Below are 27,155 nucleotides of genomic sequence, written 5' to 3'. Positions count from 1 at the left end.
GACGATTACAATACTGACATTACAATACCAAACGAGAACGTCAGTTACAACGCTGACATTACAATAGCAAATGTGAACGTCATTTACAATACTGACATTACAACAGCAAACGTGAACGTCAGTTACAATAATGACATTACAATAGCAAACGTGAACGTCAGTTACAATACTGACATTACGATAGCAAACGTGAACGTCGAGTTACAATACTGACATTACAATAGCAAACGTGAACGTCAGTTACAATACTGACATTACAATAGCAAACGTGAACGTCAGTTACAATACTGACATTACAATAGCAAACGTGAACGACGGTTACAATACTGACATTACAATACCAAACGTCAACGGCACTTACAATGCTGACATTACAATAGTAGCAAACGTCAACGTCAGTTACAAAACCGACATAACAACAACAAACGTCAACGCCAGTTTACAAAGGCTGACATTACAATAGCAAACGTGAATGTCAGTTACTATACTACCATTACAATACCAAACGTGAACGTTAGTTACAATACTGACATTGCAATAGCAAACGTGAACGGCACTTACAATGCTGACATTACAATACCAAACGTGAACGTCAGTTACAATACTGACATTACAACACCAAACGTCAACGTCAGTTACAAAACTGACATAACAACAACAAACGTCAACGCCAGTTACAAAACTGACATTACAATAGCAAACGTGAATGTCAGTTACTATACTGCCATTACAATACCAAACGTGAACGTTAGTTACAATACTGACATTACAATAGCAAACGTGAACGGCACTTTACAATGCTGACATTACAATACCGAATGTCAACGTCAGTTACAATACTGACATTACAATAGCAAACGTGAACGACGGTTACAAACTGACATAACAATACCAAACGTCAACGCCAGTTACAATACTGACATAACAACACCAAATGTCAACGCCAGTTACAATGCTAACATTGCAATACCAAACGTCAACGCCAGTCGCTATACTGACACTATAACATTATAAATAGAAGACTTCTGCTCAGACACAACGTCACAACAAAAACATTCTAGTATCATATCACAGCTATGCTGAAATTAACTCTTGCGAATAGCCATGTTTTACATAACACTTACTGCTTACTGCTTACATACTCAGTTTTATACCAATATCTGTGACCCTATCGTATCGTACTGTATGTTGACAGGTTCTATTGTTTATAATGTATGATTAATGTTGTTGTGTTAGTCACGATGTGGCTCGAATACTGACAGTGTGAACTGGTCTTCAGAGCCCATGCTGGTCGTTACGTCGTATGAGGCAACTAACGGCATCGGGTGGTCAGACTCGCTGACATTTCTTCACACATGCCATCGTATATCCCAATTGGGTGGAACGATGCTCATAGTGTTGATCACTGGATTGTCTGGTTGAGACTCACTTATTTACAGACCTCCGCCATATAGCTGGAAAATGGCTGAGTACGGCGTTAAACAACCAGCCAAGCAACCAATCTCTGTAGGGGTGAATTCTTATATTAAGGAATATCCCAAAATGCAAAAGTCAGACAGCGGTTTGATTTTATTCAAAGCTTCAGGGTAACTCAGAACAGTGTATGAGAAAAGCTCCGAAAATGCTTACGTTTGATATCGTTGGTACAGGTTTACGTTGTAATATTCCGGCAACTGCATTTATAGAGTCGAACCCGCGCGGAACGAGTGATGCTGTTTACCCCAAGGCTATCAGACCGCCTCTTCTTTTAGCAACAATAACGCATAACTGTCTTGAAATGTTGCACAACCCTTTCTGTTAAGAATGATACCAATCCCTTGAACAAGATATATTTGCTAATGTGTGGTGAGATGATAACCTGTTAATTATATTATATTTGAAAGGTTTCCTTACAAACTGTGGAAATGACGGTAACAATAACACAGCAGCTGTGTGATATTTGTTATGTGTACCCATATAAACACATTATGCAAGAAGTTGACCTTCATCTTTGTGGTAATAATTCCTACACATATTCATTTTCGGAGCTTTTTGCATACACTGTTCTGTGTCACTTTGAAGATTTGAATGAAGCCATACCACTGTTGAACAGAGGCGGTTGGGTAGCCTAGTAGTTAAAAGCATCTCACTTTACTCTCGGGTGCGAATCTACAAATGCAGTGGGTACACCATGTAAAGGACTTCCATTTTTAAATGGACGAAATATGACCACAGTCGGCGAAAACATGTACCAACGATCTGAAACTTAAATAGTCACTGAAGTATCCGTAAAATATGTTCACGAATTATCTTGCAAGAAGTGGAGACGGGGAAAACATCAATGTGCATGTGGCAATCACTCGTATTTGCAAACAACGCTGCAGCTTTTGTACTTCGTCACTCTTTATATTTGTAAGGCGTGTAGTCCTTTCTCATACGTTCAACTGCAAGACTCGAAAATACAATTACCCTTGCAATGTGTGCTTGCCTCACGCCATTGTAGCAACATCTAATTAACACAGTACAGTTATCCCCATTCTAATTCAACTCGTTTTACACTATTTTTTCATTATTTAAACCAGGTCAAAGTTCCTGTAGGTCAAAGGTTAATCACATCACTCCTTGAACTTACACCATCGCTAGAAAAAGTAGTTCCCTGATGATTCCTCAACTACGGACTATTATCAGTTCTGTTGTGAAATGACGTCATAGTGACGTCATAAATCTTGTTTCATGATCTAACATTGTTGGGTCAACAGCCTGTTGCCAGTAAGTTGTTTTAACTGAAAATTAAATTTATGATACTGTTTTGTCCTTTTTTAACACACATTCCACCCATTTAGCTGGATAGGGAGCTTTTGGTGAATCGTGTTTCAAACTGCGACCGTATATGCTGATTATCCGGTCGGAAATGTATAGCATTGACCAATCAGCACTCGTGTTACATACTAAGTTGATTTGAAATCATGCATTTCATATTTCATAATTATACACACTAGTAGCTACTACTGGCTTTGTGTTGTGTAAATAGTAATTTTGACAGAGTTGTATGTAAATACATGGCGATGCCATGTACGTTATCATTGTAAACGTCCTCATAGAGAAGATATTATCAAGTTATGAAGTGTTCCTTCGTAGTATTCAATTCGAATGTTTGTGAGTTCAAATCACCATCACTGTCACCATCACGACAGCGCCTTGACAATCATCGCTTTCTTCTCCTCTGTCATGTTGATGTCGCTGCCCACTACAAGTCTCATGCTGACAGTGAGGAGATGTGGGTTATACACCCCGAACATCGGCCACAGTGGTTCACTACAGTCAACATTGTCTAACGTCGACATGACTTTCTTCTCCTTCACATCAATGAAGACAATCTTCTTCCTGGCGTCATCATAGACAACACCGTAATGTAGTGTGTGTGATGCCCTGCTGTGTTGGGGAGAGTGTCAGGCAGATGCAGCACACGATTCCCCTCCTTCCCTATCCTCCTGCATATCCCGCCGTGTGTAATACAGTCGCCGACGGTCATACAGTAAGAGTGAGGACGTCCACCTATCCATTGAAGCACGTCCCTCTGCTCCTCCCTACATAACCCAACCTCCAGGACGAGGTTGTTCCCTGAGAGTGGTTTGTCCAGACTGACCCTGTTCTCCACCTCCCAGTACTGGGGACAGCCATCCTGGGAGAGGGAGGCAGTGCTGCATGTGCCCTCGTACTTCTTCAGTCTCCCCTCTCCTGCTGGTCTTGTGTCCGACTCCCTGTTGACCAGGTCTCCTTCTGTGTTGATGTTGGCGTAGTCGAGATTTACTCTGTCTTTGTCATACTTTAGCGGTATACCTACAACATATGGATGTGAAATGCATGAGAAGAATACTGATAATTTCTCGCAATAATGATATTGTAATACTCGGAATTCACAGCTTAGTAAAATGTGTACCTATATTCAAACAGTGCAATATAATCAGAATGCAGCAACAAACCCTACTGAGTGTTACATTTTGACCTTAGCACTGGGTCACATTGAATTAACTGATAAGCCACTACTCCGGATATAGCGTGTTTCGTCGGTTATCAAATGGTGGACACGGGACGTCAACAAAAATATTCATACAACATATATGTCCTATTTACAGTTCAGATTCTAAATTGCTGCGTACAATAAACACCCAGAGAGCGGATCTGTATACCTAGACTCAGTACATTCTTGTCTTATAACAGAAACGCAGACGAACGTGGTATTACGAGGAACGTGTAGATTGCATGTCAAACAATGTTAAGCTCACTGTAATTTGAGTCAACATGGCTGATTTAGTTACCCATGTACACCGAACCCCAAAACTGCTGCTGGTAAGCAGCGTCAGAGTGACGACATTTTTATTTCTTCTATTTAGTGGGTCAATCATGTATAAAACGTCCAAATGAATATAGATTTCATTCCATTTATCATTAAGATATGCGCGAGGGAATATTTGATTGCTGATAGAAATTGTTTTGTCAAAGATGCAAGCCAAATCATTATTTTACTTTGACTATTTGATATTTTTGTGAACATGCATGTATTAAATAGAACAACATCATGGATATCCACCGGAATAGCACTTATATTTCGTGAAAATACATTGTAGACGTGAATAATTATATGTTCTACAAATTTAAAGGCATCAGCAACGAAACGCTTGTTACCTCATCACACTGACGTGTCATTGCAGTTTAACAGCACACACACACACACGCGCGCGTACGCACAAAGATGCTCCTGGTTGTCATTTTTTATGCAATTTAGGTTGTATCTGAAATTGCCCTTAGTTATACTTGGCTTACGATGGTACACTATCTGAACTTCAGAGGGCATCACTTTCTAATTAGGTCAATCCATCTGCCAAGTTAACGTCGTTTGGTGACGAAATACTGTACAGGTTCCAAGATCTGCCATATCTTGCACGGTTGGGCTGGCGGACGGACAGTAATGAAGGCGTAGCAGGGATGAAAAGTAAAATGAAAGCGTTATCAATTGGTCAAACACTGGTTACCCCATCACAGTCGTGTTTCATAGCTATACACATAGCTGTTTCGACTCGCCGTCACCTGGTAGACACCTTTTTAATCATAGTGAGTGAGTGAGTATGATTTTAGTCCATGCAGGTAGCAAAGGTACTGTAAGTCCCCATGGTCCCTAGTATGGTGATCTACCTTCTGTTGTTGGCGATCTATAGCCTGTTTTTATATTGTATTGTCCCTATAGTGCTATTAGTTTTAAACTTCCCACGCTAGTTTTATTCTAATTGTGATATTCTAGTTGTTTTACTGTCCTTTGTTGACAGGTTTTATATTATTCATATATTCAACTTCAGAATCAAATATGTTCTCGTCATGATATGGCTGAAATATTGCCGATGTGACGTTAAATAATAACTCACTCACTCACTCACGAGTATGATTTTAGCAATGTAATAGCAGTATCACGTCGGGGAGAACAGAAATGGGCTTCACACATTAAACTCATGTAGAGAATCGAACCTGGGTCTTCGGCCTGGCGAGTGAACGCTTTAACCACTAGGCCACCGATGCCTGTCCGACATGACTGAAGAACAAATTGTCAAGGAACTCTCTCAGCAATCCGTCACAGCCGTCAAACGATTCACCTTCAAAAAGGATGGTGTTGTTCAACCAACGAACACCTATCTCTTCACATTCGCGCGAGCAAACATCCCTGACTCGATTAAAGCTGGTTATTGTAGCATTGGTGTGGAGGTGTATGTCCCCAATCCACTCCGGTGCTACAACTGCCAAAAGTTTGGACATGGATCCAAGTCCTGTCGTTCCTCTGCTGTTTGTTATCGCTGTGGTGACAAGCATGAGGGCAACGACTGTGCTAAGGAAGTGAAGTGCACAAACTGCGGTGGTAACCATATGGCCTCCTCAAGTTCTGTCCAGTGTGGAAACGCGAATCCGAGATACTAAAGATCAAGCACAAAGAAAATATCTCCTTTCACGAAGCAAAGAAGAGGGTTGCAAGTTTAACTGCAGCCCCTTCAACCATCACCTACTCTTCTGCTGTCTCCCGTCCTACTATCACTACTGCAACCATCTCATGTCAGACCGACCTGACATGGATCATGTCTTCTCAACCAACTGAACTCAACACAACTGAGCCCATCTCAGCAACTCCACCTCCAACGCCCAAAGTCAAAACCTCTGAATCACAAACACCAGAGCAAATGCCAAAACCAGAGACAGAAACTGCGCGCAGAAAAAGGGAAAAAAAGAGGCTAGAGAGACTAAAGCAACTCGAACAACCGCCAAACACAAACCAAAGGCCACCTCTCCCTCAGAGGCCCCATCGAGGTCCATAACTCCTTTGGCCCTCTGGATATGGAGGTAACTCCATCCCCACCAGACACCAATAGGAGTTCATCAAACGCTTTCTCACGTTCACGTGACATGTCACCAGTGGAAGCACCATGAATCCACAAAACATGATCCAATGGAATTGCAGAGGACTTAAGAATAATTATAATGAATTACAGTTATTGATTCAAGACTTCAAACCATCTGCGTTTTGTCTCCAAGAAACCTACCTAAAAGGACTGATAAATTTGACATCCGTCGGTACAGTTCCTACCACTCCTTTTCTCCTCCCGGTGTAAAAGCTACAGGAGGCACTTCCATCCTGGTGAAGCAGGGCATCCTCCATAGCCCTGTTCCACTTAACACCAACCTACAAACTGTTGCTGTCCGCATAACTCTGAACATAGGGTTTACACTATGTTCCCTCTATCTCCCTCCCACCTCAACTGTCCGCCTATCAGATCTTCAGAACTTATACGATCAACTCCCAAAGCCCTGCATAATCATGGGCGACTTCAACAGCCATAACCCCCTATGGGGGAGTAATGATACAAATAGTAAGGGAAAGATCCTTGAATAGTTTCTCTCCAATAATGATGTATGCATCTTCAACGATGGATCAAACACCTACCTCCATCCTGCCACTGGATCATACTCTGCTCTCGATCTATCACTTACAGATTCTAATCTTTTAAATGAGTTTGAATGGTCGGTCCATGACGACCTTTGTGGAAGCGACCACTTCCCAACAATTCTTACTCCTATGAACCCCACGGATGAACCACCATCAACAAGATGGAATTTTACTAAGGCCAATTGGCCTTTATTCCAAACCCTATGTTCAGAAAAACTTAAGCCGGACAACTTCAGGAATGTTCCTGACCCCATGGAACTATTTTCAGACGTCCTAAATGCCATCGGAGACAAAACTATTCCTAAGTCCTCTGCAAACCCGCACATACGCAAACCATGGTTTGATACAAACTGCAAACAAGCTAGGAAAAATAGAAAGAAGGCGGAAAAATATTTCCGACAACATCCTACAGTGCATAACCTGAATGCTGTTAAAATGACAAATGCCAGGGCAAAACGTACCTTCAAACAAACTAAACGCCGGTCATGGAGGAAATATGTGTCCAAAATCAACTCCCGCACACCCATGTCCAAGGTGTGGAACATGATTCAAAAGATCAAGGGCAAAGAGTCAAAATCAGGAGTTCACCACCTGAAAGATGGTGACTCCCTTCTAACAAATAAATCTGAAATTGCAAACAAACTTGGCGAAACTTTGTCAAACCACTCCTCCTCATCAAATTATAACCCTCAGTTCCAGAAATATCAAACCCAACAAGAAAAGAAACCAGTCAATTTTAACTCTGATAATGGGGAGGATTACAACGAAACGTTTTCCCTCCATGAATTACGTACTGCCCTAGGACAGGCTAAAGACACTGCGGCAGGAGCTGATGAAATCCATTATCAGCTTCTGAAACACCTCCCCTGACATAGGCTTGGAAACACTCCTAAATATATTTGATGACATCTGACATCCGGACACTTCCCCTTCGTGGCACAATGCCATCATCATCCCTATACCAAAACCCGGTCGCGACCATACTGATCCCTCAAACTACCGTCCTATATCACTAACTAGCTGCGTTTGCAAAACCATGGAGCGCATGGTCAACAATCGATTAATCTGGTACTTGGAGACCAATAACCTCCTCAGTGATCTCCAATGTGGTTTCCGAAAAAACCGAAGTACCATTGACCATCTGGTGCGTCTGGAAGCATTCATCAAAAACTCCATTGTCAACAAACAACATGCAGTATCTATCTTTTTCGACTTAGAAAAGCATATGATACAACATGGAAACATGGTATCCTAAAAGATTTACACGAGTTTGGATTGAGGGGTAGACTACCGCAATTCATATCTCGGTTTCTAAATAACAGACACAGGCCCCTAACCAACGGAAGCAAGAATGTGTATATGGAAAGAAATCCCTCCAGTTTAGAACATATAATAGCAGGAATTGAAGGAAATCGATCTATTTTGGTCCCCAACGCGTTCAGAATGGAAAAAGACGATCTGGTTTTCATGCACGAACATCAAATTTGGCAGAAATAGTCGCTTATTCGGTTGCAAATTCGACCGTTTCGGTCGCAAGAACGTCTCGTTTGGAAATTGAACGGTACGGTACGGATACAACTCCGTTTTTTCCGGTACCCAATCGGTAATTTTCGACACGAGAGCGTCATTTCCGGAACAAGACCGGCAGGAAAATGGCGACCGAGGATGAATTAGCGATTGTGGTAAGTTACATTTTTATCGGTTAGAGCGTACCATTGTGTTGTAGGTGAAAATAATACCTCGCATTGAACATAAACAAACATCATTATCCACCTTACATCAAGTTTCAGTCATGAATACGTGTAGAGTTTCCTGTAAGGGTGGCAGAAACTCGTGTTTCCAGTGCAGTTTGTGGAAAGCTAACTGCTGTCCGGCTGATAACAAAACAGATAGCCGATGACGTTGTAGTGTTGGTTCATTATTTCAAACATGTTATGTAAACAAAGTACGTTTACTTAGTTGCCAATGTATTTGTGTTTCAGATTTAGAATGGGGCGGAGAAAGTATAAGCTGTCATTGAACAGAGTTAAACGAAGAGTTAGGCCTACCAACAATACTGGACATACTGCAAAATGCACATTAATCCCTGAGCACAGCACCCCGCTAAAAAAAACGACGTGTTGACAATACAAGTAGTGGTCCAGATTTTCAGTTATCACCAATCAAGGACACGTCAGAGGAAAACCACAGTGCTTCGAATTTTCACCTATCAAGCAGACATCAGACGGAAATCATGGTGAATATGTCAATCATGCTTATGGTCCATGTTCAATGGCTGTTGATTCAAGTAACAATGTTCCACAAAACAGTTATTATAAGGATGGTAATGGTTCATGTTCCGCCCATGAAATCAGTCATGACATTTTGTGTGACAAGTGTGGAAAACATATTCAGGTCAACTTGTCTTGTGTTCACAACTTTAGCAGAGATGCAATGTGTGACAAGTGTGGCTGTTTCATTGAGTGTACTCATCGTGTTGTCAGATCAGGTGTTTTTACTGAAACTGAAAGTGACAGATTCCTGTACTCACGTTGTCAGGATGAATCTGAAAAGAACTTAATCTCTCTCCTTATGGATGCAAATCAAAAAGTGTGCAAGGCTGGGCATGGCAATTTTATTGAAGATTTCTTGAAGGTAATTGTGTCGGAAAGACTTGACCTTGAGAGGCTGACATTTAAAACCATTCAAGAGACAATTCAATCCCTTTGTGTTGAGTCATTGACACAAATGAGGTTTCTTGGCAAAGTAAATGTTTTTGGAAACTATTTATGTCTAAGTGTGGAGGAATGGCAATTCGTTTGCTCAGTGGATGGAAATGTATTGGATCACTTCTGACGGAGAACACTTTACCTGGCCATATCAACACCATCTTAGCCATTCCAAATGAAGATGTGTTACGAAAATTTGATCCTTACAACGGCGACTGGCCCAGTAGACTCCCTCCTGGTTTTGTGAAAACATTGCAAAACCTTTTGCTGAAGCAGCTAAGGAAAGCAGTGTATGTATTTCACTTGATGGAAAGAAGATTACTCCTGGTCTCAAGGGTGATAGGGGTGATATTAATCTGCTTGGCAAGGAAGAAGATGGCATGACTCTAAAGATGAAGCAAGAGAAATTCAACCATGAACAATCTGCAATTAAAGATTTACAAGTTTCCCTGGCAACTTTTGTTCCAATTGAGTCCCTGTCTTTCAATACTATTGTATCACAAATGAAATGGTTAGTGACACTTTTGAGTGACCATGCCCTTCATCTGGAAGAAGAAATGACAAAAAGCAGTATGCTCTTGAAAAGTTGAAAAAATGGGCGGAGAAGACTATAGATCATCGAAGTACTGTTTCGTAATTCAGATGATAATTGCCACACTGATGGAAATACAAGAATGTATGGACACTGGTCAACAATTGCAGCATGATCTGTGTTCGGAACTGGCACGTCTTCATGGCAATCAAAATCTCCTTAAAGATTCCCCTGTCAGTCTATCGCAATTGTCCAATTATTGTACTTTGTATGATATTGATGACCTGTTGGCATCCACCGATGATGAGAAACAGAGCTTGGCTTCCTATATTCAAGACTTGGGACCACAGTACATCAAACAGCAGAGTTCACTATGGTTTACCCTTCGAAAGGAAGTATTGGTCACTGGCAGTGTTCTGTATTCAGCAACTGGAGCGGGAGGTCTGAAAGCTAAAAGGGAACATTACATGCATGTTGTTCAAGGAAAAGAACAAGCTAAGTTTTCAGATGAAATTCAGGCAGCTATTGATCATGGGCAGAAGTATGAAAGATTTGCAATGGCAACATTTTGCACAAGATTCATGCCTGGTTTTCTGCCTCAGCATGCAGTTTATGAGATTGGATGCCTTCCAATAGAAAATAGAGGAGTGAAAATATTAGTATCACCAGATGGGGTAGTGTGCAACACAAACACTGGGCAAATAGAAGCAGTTGTTGAGATCAAATGTCCTTACACAGCGCCTTTGCATTCTACTATTCCATCAAGATATTACCTGCAAGTTCAAGCTGAAATTTTTGCAATGGATGTTCAGTATTGTTTCTTTGTTTCTTACAAAGAAAGCAAAACAAGAGTGTTCAAGATTGACAAAGACGAAGAAATATGGAACCTAGCTGGCATATGCTTGCATGAAACATACGGAGCACAACCACCAACAATCCCATCCAGGTTGTCCCAATCTTGCAAACTTCTCTCGGCGAAGCTCAAGTCAGCAGCTAAGACTAATTGCAAACTTGTAGCACAAGTTTCATCTATTGATGCAATGAACATTGAGGAAACCCTTGGACCTGTCCTTCCATTGACGTCACATCATGTTCCACATCCTTTTGTGTCAGATTTTCTGAAAGGAAATGGGAATGCTGATTTAAAAGTTATGTTGTCTCTTGTTGAGACCGCGTATGCCCACAACAACAAAGTTCATCAACTTCTTCGAAAAAAAGCCACAGAACTTGTAACATTAGTTGCATCAGACACTGACAGATTGTGGAGTAAAAATCAACTGACTGGCACTCCTGTATGCTACTTTCTGAAAGGATACAGTTTACCCATGACTGTCATGCGGTCGATTTTAGAAGACACGTTAGACAAACTTCATGAAATGCAAATTCATGTTCCCTGCATAGCCTTTGATGGTCAGTTCATGAAATTGTTGAGGGAAGACAAAAATGGAAAGCCACAGACAGTTCTTCAGCTTCAAAAGCAGTATTGGAATGAAGTTTGTCAAAAGTCAAAGCCATCAATTCTTTCAGAATTGAAAAATGCAGGACTTGTTACGTCTCTTGATGACTTGTCTATTGCGTCAATCCAAGATTCAAGTAATGGACATACATTGCAGTCAGTCATTGTTGAAAGGAAAATGAAAGAGAGGCTTCCCAGAAGCAGTCATCTAATACAGGTTCGTTCAAAAACAACAACTAGTGATGGGGAAGAACATAAAGACAAGTCGGAAAAGGCCACAACAGTACAACCTAACCCGGATGAAAATCTCATTGCAGAGCTTGAATTTCAGGCCCTAGAAACACAAGAGGAAGGGCAAGAAGAAAAGGTGAATAATGTACTGGATCCGCCAAACACTGATAGTGCTCATGAAATAGAAGCTATCGCTAAAGTTTTCAGTGATGAAAAACTTAAAATTCTCATAAAGGACTTATCAAAAGACCATGTTCGCTGGGAGAGTAAGGGTTTAAAGGATGCAAAGAAAGTACTTGGGAACTGTGATGAGTTGTCAAAGCTGAAAGTAACAGAGTTGAAGGTTGTCATTCAGTTTGTTCGAAGTCATCTTGGAGAAAACATTTCTCTTTCTGGATCGAAAGCAGATCTAATTATGAGACTGAAAGCTGTGTTCCAGCTGGACGGTGAATTCAACTTACCCAGCAGAAAGAAAAGTGTCAAACCTTTGAAGGTACTTGCAACAAGAATTCTACAGGGACAGAAATACCCTAAAGCTGCTCTGAATATTTCATATGCAGAATGGAAATTCCCACAAGTGTTGGAGAAATGGCAAAGGAACACTATGATCAAACATGCAATGTTCATTCCACAGACACATTGATTGGTTTTATGTTCCTGAATTCTCTGATTCAAGAAGGCAATTAGAGGTCAAGATAATTGACTCGCAACATTTGCTCACTCGTCACCGTTCAGCCGTTTGCAAGGGGCACCTTGGACATGCTAAGAAGCAGCATTTCATTCAAGTAGCAGCCGAAAATTCAACCCCTTTAAAACTTGGAATGATGGAACAGCAACTGAACATGCAGTCAACTGACTTCGCCCTTATTACCTTCTCACAGAATGTTCAGAACAGCATGGAGACAGCAGGCCACAATCAGTCAGCAGAATTATGCAAACTGGTACGTTAAGTAACTACGTTGCTTGTACTTACTACTTTTAGTGTATTTTGACAATGCATACATAGAGTATGGTAGGCTATTGATTTACAGAAAAGGTTAATTGTTATATGAGACAATGGGTCAATGTTCTTTAATGCTTGGTTTAAAACCCATTCGGTTTTATTTGACCGTTTGAGTCTATTTCACCAATCCAATGATCAATGTCTAGATGAACATAGCAACTGAATATATAAAGAAATAAGAAATATTCAGATGGCATGTGATCAGGAAATTACCTGACAGTTAACCACATTCTGTTTCATTTAAAGGTACATGACTGGTTTGCTGCCAATGATGAGCCCGGAATTTCAGCAGTCGAGCGATGTCAAATGAAATTGAGGTATTTTACCTTTAGTAAATCAACTTCTTATTTGATCTCTGGTGGGGGTCAAACAATACACTTGATCCTCGGTTCAGTATGTATTGAGATACAGGATCCCTGGTTTATACATTTTCAGTTCTGTTCAGAATCAAGTATGAAACCAAACTAAATTAAAAACAATCCACATTTTTTTTAAAGTAAAGTTTTAGATTTTTCAGAAGCCAGATTTTCGGCTTGTAGTGTTCAAATCTGCAAGATATGGCATATACTGATTAACAAACTGTTTGCGGTATTTGCCAAAAATACATAGCGGTAATTTTATTCAGAGAACTTAACTATCAAATATCATGTCTTCAAATGTCATCCTTTAAATTGGATTAACTTGTATACATAGGTATCGGGACTACCTGCTGTCACTGGACGACCTGTCATGTTTCCCTCCCCCTGGTTCACACATAAACGGGTACTCCTTGGCTCTGTGGGAGGCTACCATATCTTCAATAGATGCAGATCTACAGATGTATGCCATAACCCGGCGACGGACATACAACAACAGATCCTTGAGCAGTCAACCTTGTGAGAGTCTTTACTCCAGCTTAGCTACAATGCCCGGAGCGAGGAACGGAGTACCAAGTGCAGTTGATTTGGAAGTGAACATGGCCAAAATTTGCGGGGAGTGTGTAGTTCGACAAGATCCAACAAGGTGAGGTTTTGTATTGCATTGATACTTTTAAGATTGATATTATTGTAAAATTATGTGGTGACAGTATATATACCATTGTTGACAGGTGTGATGTAATGTTATGTAAGAAATGAGTGCTTACTTGCTTTCATTTGCTGTTACTATGCTAGTTTTAATTCTGAAGCGTAATATCAAAATTACAGGGTAGTATTACATAGTATTTTCATATTATTAAACAAGTGTTTCTATTGTTTTCAGGGGATTTTCAACTCGCTTGTCAAGTGCACCAGTATATCCCCAGATGCTTTTAGAGAAAGGAGTAGGGCCATTATTGGAACCAAAAGCTGTGCCAACATTCATCAGGGAAATAACTATTCAGGTAGTGTATCATATTATCAATTGTAACCACTATTCTGTGTATGAAATAAAGCCTGTCCACCCTAGGGCTTGAACGGGTGGCTTTCTCCCCGCCATAATACTAGTAGCTGCGATATAACTGAAATACTCTTGAAAGCGGCGTTAAACCCAAACTCAGAATCTTTCACAGGTTGTGAAATCCCTTGTGGCTTCTGGAAATACCCATTGAGAATAGAGTACTGAATGTAAGTGATCACTGTTAAGTAATAAGGTATAAATAAGTAATAGGTATAAATGCATGTTATGTAACAAGATTCAAGTTCAGTATGTACATTATAGTGTTGACAATGACTTAATAAATGTTACAGGATCATCTCTTCGATGCACCACAACGAAGGCGTCTCTGCAGGAAGGAACCTAGGGGCATTTCTGCCATACATGAATCTGGGAAAGGAGGCCATGGAGTGAGACACTTTCACAAGACTGACGAGTCGAAAATAAATCCGCTCATCAGAGCAGGATTATCAGTTGACTCAAAGTAGGCTTTTGTTTAACAATTCAAATACATTGTCACAACTCGAAGCGTTAACCATTGCCGTGACACCTGGATGAAGTGTTTATCTCTAGATATTGATGTGAAAGAAAAGAGACAATATGTCAAACAGTCTTGTTTTATTAATGTATCTTCACAAACATAGCTGGAAATATGAAATACACTTCGCAACTGTCCTTAAACATTTTCAGAATAATTTGTTATGTGCCCAAATGCACGTGTTTGTATTTTGTTTTACACATGTTGTTTGCCTCATGGCAGATATTAAATGAATATGTAACTTTATTAGCCACCAATCTTCGATTATTTCAATTAATCGGACCAATACTAATAAGTACTGCATGTATCCAAAACAGCATTTACTGATTTGTGAATGAATGTCTAGCATTGTGCTCATAAGAAATAAAGAAATTTTGCATCCGGAATATTTTGTACTTATTAGACCAATGCAGTCCACTTCGAACTGAACGTGGCACGATCACACTTTACATTCTTCTTGTGACGTGCCAGATAGCTTCTCTCCTTGAATTCACGTCCACATGTGTCGCATACCTGTGAACGGCAGTCTGAATGTGTGACGGCAACATGTCGTGAGACAACAGACTTCCACCTAATCTGGTAATTGCAGGAAGAACACTTATACAAAGTTGGCTGATCCACATGAAGTACAGAATGACCTTTCAACTCTGTTCTTGTGGCAAACCTGTGGTGACATACTTCACACTCAAATGATTTCAGGTGTGTCTTAACATGTCTTTGAAGTTGGGATTTGGTGGTGAACTTCTTGTCACATGTTTCGCATTCATATTGTTCACCAGAGTGTTGCTTGATGTGTTCCCTCATTCCCCGAAAAGTCTGCATAACCTTGCCACATGTATTACACTTGCACACTCCTGTTCCCTTATGGTCACGTGCCAAATGTTCCTTCATCACATCATTTGAAAAGAAAAGGGATGGACACTCAGGACACTTTATGTGAAAGTCTTGAGAGTGACGTCTCATATGGGAAGTCATTGAGGTTTTCAGCAGCGTCTTGTCACATATTCCACAGACTTGAGTTAACATTGGAATAGTCGGAAGAATCTGCTTTGATGAGTCTGGAAATAAATGAAGTGGGTTTTAATTTTTTCACTCTCATAGATATCATGCCACACAAATCACATCATGAATACAAACATTTCTTTTATATACATTCAAACGTACAATATTTATCAGAATCAAACATATTGTGCTGAAAGGGATACAGCGCAATATCAAACATTAATTCTCACATAAAATCAATATTTCTAGTCAGATTCTGAGACTTTTAGTTAGTTAACAATACATAATCTCGGCCCAATATGGTGTTTTGTCAATGTTGTCAGATAATGCATTCACTGCCCCATAAATTGAGACTGAAGTGTCATGGGAGAAATCAGATGTCGAGTTTATTTTGCTTCAAATGTTCATTACTGGTACTGTGATGTTACGTTTCAAGTGGATACACAAATTAATCGAAGTACTACATACTACATACCACAATCACTGCCAAGTGTCTCTATCATAGAGTATTCACTCTCACTGGACGCTGTAGACTCAAAGGTGGATTCCTGAGATGTCTGCAGTTGAGATGACAAAGTTCCATGTGACGAAGATCTAGAGTCCTGACTTGTTGTTGGTGTTTCAGGCACCACCTCACACCACTCTTCACCAAATACTGCCGAAGCAAGCACTTCCACGTCCTCTTTGGTTATCTGAAACAAATAGTTTTATTGCAAGTATACTTAAGAATGTATGACCATATTCTCACATAAACTGAGGTAATTAATAAAATTTAAGATTCTTCTGCCTCAAAAATATATAAATATATGAATATAAAAAGACATGTCTTGTTTCTCATCACTGTTTTTGTGAACAATTATCTGCAGGTTTTATTTTTGTATTCAGGAAAATGTCCCCTTTCACTATCACAAAGACAAAGGGAAAAATATATTTAGATGGAAGACTTAGGGGTGCAAAAAGTGATTAAATAAAAACATTTGTTCGTCAGATGTAAGGGTCCAGCGGTGATGAGAAACAAGACATCTTTTTTTATTTGGCTTAATTCATGTTATGTTCAGAAACAGTTTTATCATTTCTTTCGGAATATTCTCATTGTTGACATCAACACTATAAATGATCGGCTGTCTGTTTTGATATCAGCCGGACAGCAGTTAGCTTTCCACAAACTGCACTGAAAGCACGAATTTCTGCCACGATTACAAGAAAATCTACACGTATTCATGACCGAAACTTGATGTCAGTTGGTTAATGATTGTTTGTTTATGCTCAATGCAAGGTTTTCGTTTCACCTACAACACAATGGTAAGCTCTAACAGAAAAAAAATGTAACTTAACACAGTCGCTAATGCATCCTCGGTCGCCATTTTCCTGCCGGTCTTGTTCCGGAAATGACGCTCTCGTGTCGAAAATTACCGATTGGGTACCGGATAAAACCGGAGTTGTATCCGTACCGTACCGTACCGTTCAATTTCCAAACGAGACGTTCTTGCGACCGAAACGGTCGGATTTGCAACCGAATAAGCGATTATTTCTGCCAAATTTAATGTTCGTGCATGAAAACCTGATAGTCTTTTTTTCCATTCTGAATGCGTTGGGGACCAAAATAGATCGATTTCCTTCAATTCCTGCTATTATATGTTCCTAAACTGGAGGGATTTCTTTCCATATACACATTCTTGCTTCCGTTGGTTAGGGGCCTGAGACAATTCCAAGTTCGGGTGGGTTCCACACTGTCTGACTACTTCCACCAAGATCAGGGCGTCCCCAAGGCAGCATCCTGTCTGTCACACTTTTAGCATCAAAATTAACAGCCTCACTAACGTTCTGAACAGTTGCGTTGATGGGTCGCTTTTCGTCGATGACTTCAATATTTCATGTCGTGGTAAGAACATGCACGCAATAGAAAGGCAGCTACAACTCTGCCTTACCAAAATCCAAAAATGGGCCAATGAAAATGGTTTTAGGTTTTCAAAATCCAAAACAAATTGTATTCACTTTTGTCGTAAAGACAAACCACACAAAGGATCAGACCTAACTTTAGATGGTACTCCCATCAAAGTAGTAGAAGAGGCCAAATTCCTGGGACTCATATTCGACCGCCACCTGACATTCTTACCACACATAAAATATTTGAAAACAAAGTGCTTGAAGGCTTTAGACCTGCTAAAAGTAGTTTCAAATACAGAGTGGGAGGGGATCAGACCACCCTCCTTCACTTGTACAGATCATTAGTCCGCAGTAAACTAGATTATGGCTCCATTGTCTACGGTGGAGCCTGCAAAACAATTTAGAAAAAAATTAGACTCTATCCACCATCAAGGACTGAGGCTCTGCCTGGGAGCTTTTAGGACCTCTCCGGTAGACAGTCTATATGCAGAGGCCAATGAACCTTCCCTTCAACAACGCCGCATTAAACTCTCACTGCAGTATATCACTAAATTACGTTCCTAAATGGGCCAATCAGCATACAATTGTGTTTTCAACCCGCTCTATGAAAACTTATTTCCTAAACTGCCAAGCCTGGTTCCACCACTTGGAATCAGGATCAAACCACACATATCTGCAGCTAAAATTGATCTCAACATCATTTGCACCATACCGACTTCTGTCCTCCACCACCATGGCAAATGGTGAAACCACAGGTCGATCTTTACCTCACCAAACTCAAAAGTCTGGAAACAAATCCCTTGGTGTTGTTCCAACAGGAATACAACCAGTTACGTTCTAAGTATAACACTCACAGATCCATTTTCACAGACGGATCCAAGGACGATGGCCAAGTTGCCAGCGCTACAGTCATTGGAGCCAAGACTGTCTCCTCTCTAGGATCCCCTGACAACAGTTCCATTTTCACCGCTGAAGCCAAAGCTATCTTCTCAGCTTTGACCTACCACATTCAACAGCAAAATCAGTCCAAAACTTCATCATATTTTACAGATTCATTATCCTGCCTTCAAGCACTTCTAAACGTGACTTCAAGTCACCCAATCATCCTGGACATATTAGAACTGTACAACGACCTTTCTACTAGCCAATATGACATCATCCTCTGCTGGTTGCCGGGTCACGTCGGCGGCATAGCAGGTAACACTAAGGCCGATGCTGCAGCAAAGCAGCTCTCGAAAAGCCCCTATCTCCACTGCTAATCCCGTACAGTGACTTCAAACCCACTGTCAACAGCTATACTCGGGACCTGATGCAAAAGGTGGGACACTCAAGTAGGAAGAAACAAACTCCATGAATTGAAGCCAACAATCGGTTATACCTACTTGGGTTGTCAGTCAAGACACGATGAGGTAATTTTACGACGATGTCGTATTGGCCACAGTCGATTTACACATGACTATCTGCTGAAAACGGATGGGGATGGACCCCCCATGTGTGTCTCTTGCGATGAGGTGTTCACCGTCAAGCATATTCTGCTTGAATGCGTGGACTTATCGCCTGCAAGGGACTCACATTATGATGCAACAAACCTAAAGATCTGTTCTCACGCGTGAGCGCCCATCTGATACTGAACTACCTGAGGGAAGTTGATCTGTATCATAAACTGTAACTGTGAAATGTAACAACCATAAATTGTAACTATGAAATGTAACAAACCGCCTGCCTATAAATTTGATGCTATGATTTTTTCTGCTTTCGAATGACAATGCAATAAATAAATGTCTTTGAAATAAAACTCATTCCGAGTATGTACTTACAATATTTACTAATGCAAACTTGTTCTCGTCACTATATGGCTGGAAAATGCCGATGTGACGTAAAGCTCAACTCAACTCAACTCAACAACATGTATATGTTACGTTGCAGTTTGATATCATAGTCACTGTAAAATGCTAAATATCTGGCATGGTAGACTTCAGTAAAACATGGTAGCCAGAACTACACTTTATCAGTAAAGTACAGATTCTAGTACTTTCACACAAATGGAAGTCGGACAACTGGTTGCCTGAATCACATACATTGTGTACCCCTCTGACCAGTGAACATTGGCAGGGCTCCCACAACCGAAAACTATGAATATATTATGCCATTACGTCAATATTACGTTCATTCTATGAAATCAAAATTTCAAAATAAGCAAACTCAACTATGATATTGATTGTGAAACGTTGATCTAATACGCTCACATCCTGTCATTTAAACGATTGGGTCTGTGTCGTCGATTACCTCAGTGAGGCGAAATAAGGATACAGTAACAGAGATTTATTGTGGAGTACAGCTAATGCTACACTCTCGTTTGAACACCACAGGCCAGATGACTATGATCGTCACCTGGTTTGTTTTAAAACACCGAATCGGTATTAGCACAAAATGGCAGCATTCTGTTGATAGTCGAGTTTGGGCCAGACAATCCAGTGACTGGTACCTTGGGCGTCGGTCTATGCAAATGGGAAGGAATGACTTGCATCAACCAAACCAGCGAGCCGTCACCATTCCATGGATGAACATTTGAAACTGCCTTTATATTTTACTATTCTTTTAACGTTACTTGGAAGAACAGGTGTGAAGATTAAAATATGTAAATAGGAATACATGATAAATGTACTCACACTTCAGCATGAAAAAATCCGTCTACAGCTGCCGGCTTCCAGCAGATGAACATCACATTCTCCGGCCACACCCGTAACACCTGCAACACCAGTTGTTTGGCACATCACCACACACGTGTGATCAGACATATGAACGTTTGATGTTATGTCATTGGTGAGATGATACTTGATAGATTTAAGCCAAAAAGAATCATTCAATATAAAGAGGCACTGACATCATATTCGGGAACCAGTGGCTTAGACAAAGGGTATTCAAGTCTGATATTCAGTCCTCTCTTTAACAGAAGGAAAAACACAGATTTACCAAGCAAAGAAATCTATTGTTTTGGCATCCCTCTTCTCGATGGCTTCTTTCTTTCTCATCGATGCGCTGAAAGTACAACATTCATGTATATATCATGAGATCAAGAAATATCTTGCCGTTGTCACAATGTCACAGGGGTACTATTTCCAACAAAGGCATGTCTGCATGCATTAAAGAATGCAGTTATGAACGATTACACAACGGGGACTTGAATAAGGTGGTGACAATTTACTCAGATACACACACACAGGTCATGAATCAGATTTGGGAAATGAAAAATCTTTGTGTTAACAAATTTAGCAAATGTGATGGGATGAGTATATAAACTACCAGACAAAGAGAGTTATCGCTTTTAAAGTATTTGTATACATAAAAACAAAAAATATAAACGCTGGTACAGTTTTGAACCGAAGTAGAAGACATATGACAATGCAGCTGTTCATAAACTTCTGTTTGAATCGTGTATTTTTCAAAACGTGAAAGACGTAATTGTGCAACATGCACCTGCATGATTGTGGCATAAATACCGATGCTGGACAGCGCAAGCGCTGTAGCCCTGAAAGAACGCCATGAATAAGCCACGATTAACGTAAGCGCAACGAGACAGGGCGATCGGTATGTCCAACATGGGGACTTCACAACGCCACTGGTCAGAATGCAGTCAGGCCACCATCAGCAAACTGATAGACTGCTTCTAGCAAACAGGCCAGATCAATACCGCCAGGTAGACCAAGAGGCACTACACAGGCCGAAGACCGCTATACTTGGCAGATCCACCTTCGGAGCAAATTCGTGACAGCGATGTCAACATCAGGGGACAGCAATAGGGCACACCATCAGCAGACGAACAGTCCTTCAACGACTTGGTATGGCTGGTATACGAGCCCTTTCCGTGGAATGCCTGCCTTGCCCGTCTACACCGTCACCAATGTATGTCGAAGTGGAAGCGACGTGACTAAGAGAGGCGCTCCTTACAGATGGAAGTCGGTTGAGTCGGTTCAGAAACGATGGCAGAGTTCGAGATTTTTACTCATATTCTATATGCCAAACAGCGGATAAGAAGTTTGATTGAGGGGCGTCACAATATGGGATGGCATTTGTGGCCAGAGAACAACAAGACTGGTATTCACCCGAGGAGATCTGAATGTCCAGCGATGCAGGGATGAAGTGTTTGGTCTTTTTGTTATGCCCTTCTACATTCGACAACAGAACGCGTTAAATGAAACCGCTATGGACATATCTCCGAAACCAAGACCGTCAGCTGAGACTGCGTGTACCACCTCCATTGAACTCACAGGAAGCTACGCTGACACTCCTGGACTTATGGAATAGGATTCCTGCTGACATACTCAGCCGATAGACGACTCATTATTTTCCTGTTGTCTTTTTTTCTAAATGGATTGCCGCAAATACAATACCCGCATTATATATATATTCAGTCAAAGTGTGAGGGAAATATTTCTGCTTGTAAGGTAACTAACATAAATCTCAAATATGTTGTTGTTTCCTAGTTTTGATTTAAGTGACAGCTTTCTTTTGCCTTTTTGTTTATATAGTGTTAATAACGATGCGTTAAAATACTTTTTAGATGCTGACATATCTAAAGGTATGAAACATGCAGATAAAAAGAGACTATTCCATAATTAGATTAATGGACATACTGATTTCAAGCTTTCGATTTCTGAATTGAGCTTGTCTGTCAGCTTTGTAAGGCTTTCAATGCGCTTTTTTTTTTGGTCTGAGTCGATTTTCGTCTTTAACTTCTTCCATGTCCTGCACAACATATGATATGACATATGGTATATTTCCGTCATGTAAGTTTATCATCTTGTGCATACGATATTGCCAAATTACTGAAAACGTTTCATGGAATGAATAATACTAGTCATGACTGTTGAGAAGCATTGCATCATAACGTCTCCATTGTGATAAACTTTGTTTGCTTGTTATCTAAACCCCAACTCAGCAATATTGCGACGCTCTGTAGATAAGGAGTTCTTGACAATACAGTATTCAACATCCATGATCATCGATCTTGGTGGGGATTTTGTTGTTGGTATGTTGTTTTACACTCAGCAGTATTTCCAGTTGTATGGCGACGGTCTGTAAAATAATCAGAGAATCCAGTCATCAACAACATAAGCACCGATCTACACAACTGTGATACGATGACATGTGTCCACTAATTAAATGGGCGTGACAACTCGATCCCGTTAGCGGGCTCTTACGACAAGCATGGATTGCTGAAGACCAATTCTAACCCCTAACTTGATGTGTCACTGATCATTGATCTATGCAAACAGGCAGTGGTGACATGTGTCAATCAAGTCCACCTGATCCCATCTGTCGCCTCTTGGGCTCTTTGTGAGCCTGAGTATGATGTACTTCAGCTTCCTTCACTCACCATTTTGTAGTTTTCATTTCCCGCCTGCCATAAAGTCATCATCAGTCTGAAGGTACCCTGTCTGGAAACAACACACACAAAAAAATATTTACATGGTTAGACAGTGGAACTGCATTTTTCTATGTATGGTAGAAACGTTACATGTTTAGAACAAATCATAACAAATCATCTCACCGAGTGGATTTCCAATTATAGATTCATGAGTGGGTGAGATAAAATTAAGATCTTAAAAGTCACACTAGCAGTATGTCAATGCATATCGCTGACTATCATATAGATTCATGACGAAAGGCCAAAGGATATGCACTAATAGCCACAAACACTGAAACCAATGTTAGAGATGGAAATGATTAAGTTACCAGCAATTATTTCCGATTTTCCGTCCATATCCATCGTCAAAATGGCACAAATCCTGATACATTCGGCTTTCAGTTTAGACAAACTGTTGGTGTTGAAGACAGCTGTGGGTAATTCCTGCATATGTTTGAGGCGCGGCAGGTGTCCAGAGCAGGTCCGAGTCATCTCCACAACATATCTCTCGAGGCCGAGGGATGTATGTCTGACTTTGAGGCAAAGCAGAAGACATTATTGATGTGCGGTCTTATTTCCACCCTTGTGCGAGGTCTTCTTGGTATCTTCTTCACAGGCGGGTCGCGAAGAGCATGCTGTGCTTGCCTTTATCTCCCTTCTAAACTATGATTTTCCAGATTTATGAGAATGTCATTCTCTTTGATCAAGTTGTGATCTCAAAGATTTGGAAAATGTGACGAATATTTTCTTTCAAAATTGTGTGTTTCCATCAGTGGATTCGGTTCCTTGCCTGATACTCTGCACATGTAACACCCAGATGGCGAGTCTGTAACGTTAATTAGCTCATTTTGCTATGATATTCCAGTTGTTGTGTTAGGAGTTTCAGCAGCCACATCAACCTTCTCAACTTCGTGGTCGGCATGACCTTCAATTCGACATGTCGCAGGCCAGATTAATTTCTTGCAGCTTTATCAAACAGATAGAGGCTCTGATATTTATGAATGCTGCAAAAATACTGAACAGTCAGAGGTCGGTTCCAGTCGGCGAAGTTTTTGACTACATGGTTTCCTGGTAACTTTGAAGTTGCTGTGCATGTTCTGGCAGTATTCACAGAGTGATGAATCCTTCACAGTCCTGACACCAACATACAGACTGGTTGCCGTCATCTTCATGTGTAGAGAGCTCTGTGGGACGATGTTTGACCGTCAGGATGGAATATTTCCTTCTGTCTCACTGCATCCTTCTGGAGATCTGTTGTGTCTGTCAGGGTTGACTTCCCTCCAACATAAGTAGAGGCATGATATCACAATCACCAGCTGCAGATGTCACACACGTCCACACAGCGTGTAGACAGGAGGCAGAGAGGTAGGGGACGGGTCCCTTTAAGAGTAAACTGCTGCTGACAGACAGAACATTTGGGAAGGTCGGCCATCCTGGAAGACAGAAACCGCATATTAGCATTCAGCGGAAATATTTTTGATTAACGTTGTGATCAGTATAGATGATTGTCAACTAATCATTTGCTACACATAACTGTACGATTCACACATACGTCTATCCAGCATTTTAAGCGCAAATTATTTACATTAGTTTATGTCACTACTGAGTGCAAAAGCATCTTTTAACATTCATTCCTGTCGTCTATCTGCAGTACCTGTATCGACTTCCATCCTATACATCTAACAGCATAAGTATACTCGTAATTACACCATAACAAAGCCTCCTCCTTCGATAGATATCATTTAATCATTTTATCAACACATATATGCAGTAATGTGACGGTATGGTGAATGTAGTGATAGTGAGGATAGAAGATTTGATTAATCAATTCAAAATGATGGGGTTAGCGTGTCTGCTACGGTGATGATAATGTTCCTAAACAAATAGTAACGATGTTGAAATTTCCACTCTGATATCAGGAAAATAATGTATTTAAATTACTTCAGAAAACAGAAGAGACAACCGTAAGCAGAAGTTATAAGCACTTGATGCCCATGCATGTAACCAGTAACCACAACATAACCATTTCCATATCCATGTGTGGTCTTGAAGGACACCATGCACTGAACTCAAGTAAAGAAGCGGCTCAAAATACCTTCCTATCGTCTACACAAGGAAGAATGGAATGCGTCCTTTATCAATAATATTTATCTCCACTAACTAATAGAAGCGTCATGCCGGGCTGTCCAACCTTTAAAACCGTTACATTGGCTACATTACGCGACAACGTTATCAGCGCAGCCTTCAGGTAACGACCGATACCATTCATGATTTAAAACATGACTTCGCAGTTCAATATATTTTATCTCGTAAATACATCTGCTTGAACGTCGTTAGTTGAAACTGCTCACTCACTCACACTAAACTCTTAATCACCGCAAAACATGTTAAACTTATTTCGCTTGGTATAAACTGCTAGAAACTGGGCTCTTTACTTGTCATGAGATTGCTAACAGCCCGGTAGGGGACGTTGGGCCTACGCTTACATAATTTCTAAAGCGGAGTTTATCGCCTAGGGTGTTGTCAAAAGCTGCCTACAACACAGCCAACGAAGCGAACATCTATCAGCCAGAAAACAATCTCGTTTTTCTATTAGTGTGTCATCTTACTAATACATATTATATCGGTGATATATCTGGATTTCCGCACAAACCATCTCAGGTTATCCTTCAAGCGAGTTTGTCTATGTACATAGTATCAGCAGTCAGCATGGGTTATGTGGTCTGCATGAATGACGTAATACTTACCGGTACGCTGGATACACAAGAAAAGATAGAAACAATTGTGACGGTATCTCAAACGGTCGAGTGTCACATACCCAAGATAACAATAGGAGTCAGCTGCTGGTTATGAATGAAGCCCGGCCTAGTGCTAAAGCGAAAGTAGGAATTTGTGGCACTAAATTCATTTCCGCTATTTCCAGCTATATGCTGCATAAATGAAAGTATAGCTGCCAATTTCAGCATCCCAATTATAGTGACATATAGAGACAATATATTACCTTAATATCGAACAGTTAAACTGTATAGGAAGATGCAAAGTGAGGGGACGAAACACACCATTAATCTACCTGGACAGTAACCCCCCACTTCGTTACGTCACACGGATGCATGACGAGCGAACCTTTATCTCAGTACGGTTGTTTGACCTGATGCATAGTTGAAAGCTATTTTATGTTGATTTAAAAGGAAACATATATTTCTTTTACCGCAAGCGAAGGTTGCCTCAAACGCCATAAGTTTATATGTCATAATACAAATTATCTCCTGTCAATTCAGTACAGAGTGTGATAATAAGATATGAATACACAATGCCATTTAGAAATGGTCAAATGTAACACACACGTTATATTTGGGATCATACTTGGAGCCATCTAATCCTCACCAGAAATCGCTCGCGGCTATTAGTAAGTAGAGCTGCTTAATTTTGTGAACTTCTCAGCTTTTGTAGAATGTATGCTTTAACTTTAGAGTAGTAAGAGTTGTACCTGCCTCTTCTCTCAGAAATAGAACGCAATGGAAGATTTTGGAGCATAGCCGCTCACGACTGACCACTCATACACGTCCAAAGCGAGTTTGAAAAACTCTGTTCCAGCCAATATTATCTTGGCAAACATTATGTTCCTCATTCTCGCTAACAATTTTTTATTATTATTGTCAACAGAATACTGACACTCAGGAATCCTCCCCACACACGCACACTACTTGTAGTCCGACACTCAGCCCCCTTCTTCGTTATCGCCCTTCGAATAAGTTGTATTATCGTTCCTCCAGACCTCCATTCAACAATCGTTTCCCATCTTGACTCTGGCTGGTTTGTATGAAATGCAGTGTATGAAATAAATAGCATAAATAATGTTTAGTGTAAAATCTAAGGCGTTTCAGCGTTAATTTAAAACCCTCTTAGCATATATTATCTAGTATAATCTACACAAGTATTTCTCGAGGATATTCTATTCATATCTTTAACTATCCACATGTACTCTTAGAAGATCCGTGTTAGAATTCGAACTTCAGCAACCCATTCTTGTCGAAA

At 40.5% G+C, this 27,155-nt stretch overlaps 2 protein-coding genes across 2 annotated transcripts; one reads left to right on the top strand and one right to left on the bottom strand.

Moving 5' to 3' along the window:
• Positions 1-2,932: 2,932 nt before the first annotated feature.
• LOC124278545 lies at positions 2,933-20,486 on the bottom strand. The gene is made up of 2 exons (XM_046714273.1): positions 20,383-20,486; positions 2,933-3,819 (listed from the first exon to the last, which is right to left on the bottom strand). Exons 1-2 carry the CDS (start codon positions 20,390-20,392, stop codon positions 3,338-3,340), a joined length of 492 nt encoding a protein of 163 aa, XP_046570229.1. The 5' UTR covers positions 20,393-20,486; the 3' UTR covers positions 2,933-3,337.
• Positions 12,116-15,072, top strand: LOC124278544. The gene is made up of 5 exons (XM_046714272.1): positions 12,116-12,832; positions 13,141-13,211; positions 13,588-13,896; positions 14,134-14,254; positions 14,601-15,072. Exons 1-5 carry the CDS (start codon positions 12,506-12,508, stop codon positions 14,772-14,774), a joined length of 1,002 nt encoding a protein of 333 aa, XP_046570228.1. The 5' UTR covers positions 12,116-12,505; the 3' UTR covers positions 14,775-15,072.
• Positions 20,487-27,155: the final 6,669 nt, after the last annotated feature.

This window comes from Haliotis rubra, unplaced genomic scaffold (assembly GCF_003918875.1).
Source record: "Haliotis rubra isolate DU_JTF1 unplaced genomic scaffold, ASM391887v1 Scf2397, whole genome shotgun sequence".
In the NCBI taxonomy this organism is placed as follows: Eukaryota; Metazoa; Mollusca; class Gastropoda; order Lepetellida; family Haliotidae; genus Haliotis; species Haliotis rubra.
This window is presented reverse-complemented; position numbering and strand designations above follow the sequence as displayed.

What these genes read in the sequence shown, in the direction of transcription:
- LOC124278544 (XM_046714272.1), top strand. Translation starts at nt 12,506, where the DNA reads ATGCAATGTTCATTCCACAGACACATTGATTGGTTTTATGTTCCTGAA. An exon ending in CGATGTCAAATGAAATTGAG is followed by an intron (nt 13,212 to 13,587) that starts GTATTTTACCTT and finishes TTGTATACATAG; the next exon opens with GTATCGGGACTACCTGCTGT. An exon ending in TCAGGGAAATAACTATTCAG is followed by an intron (nt 14,255 to 14,600) that starts GTAGTGTATCAT and finishes TAAATGTTACAG; the next exon opens with GATCATCTCTTCGATGCACC.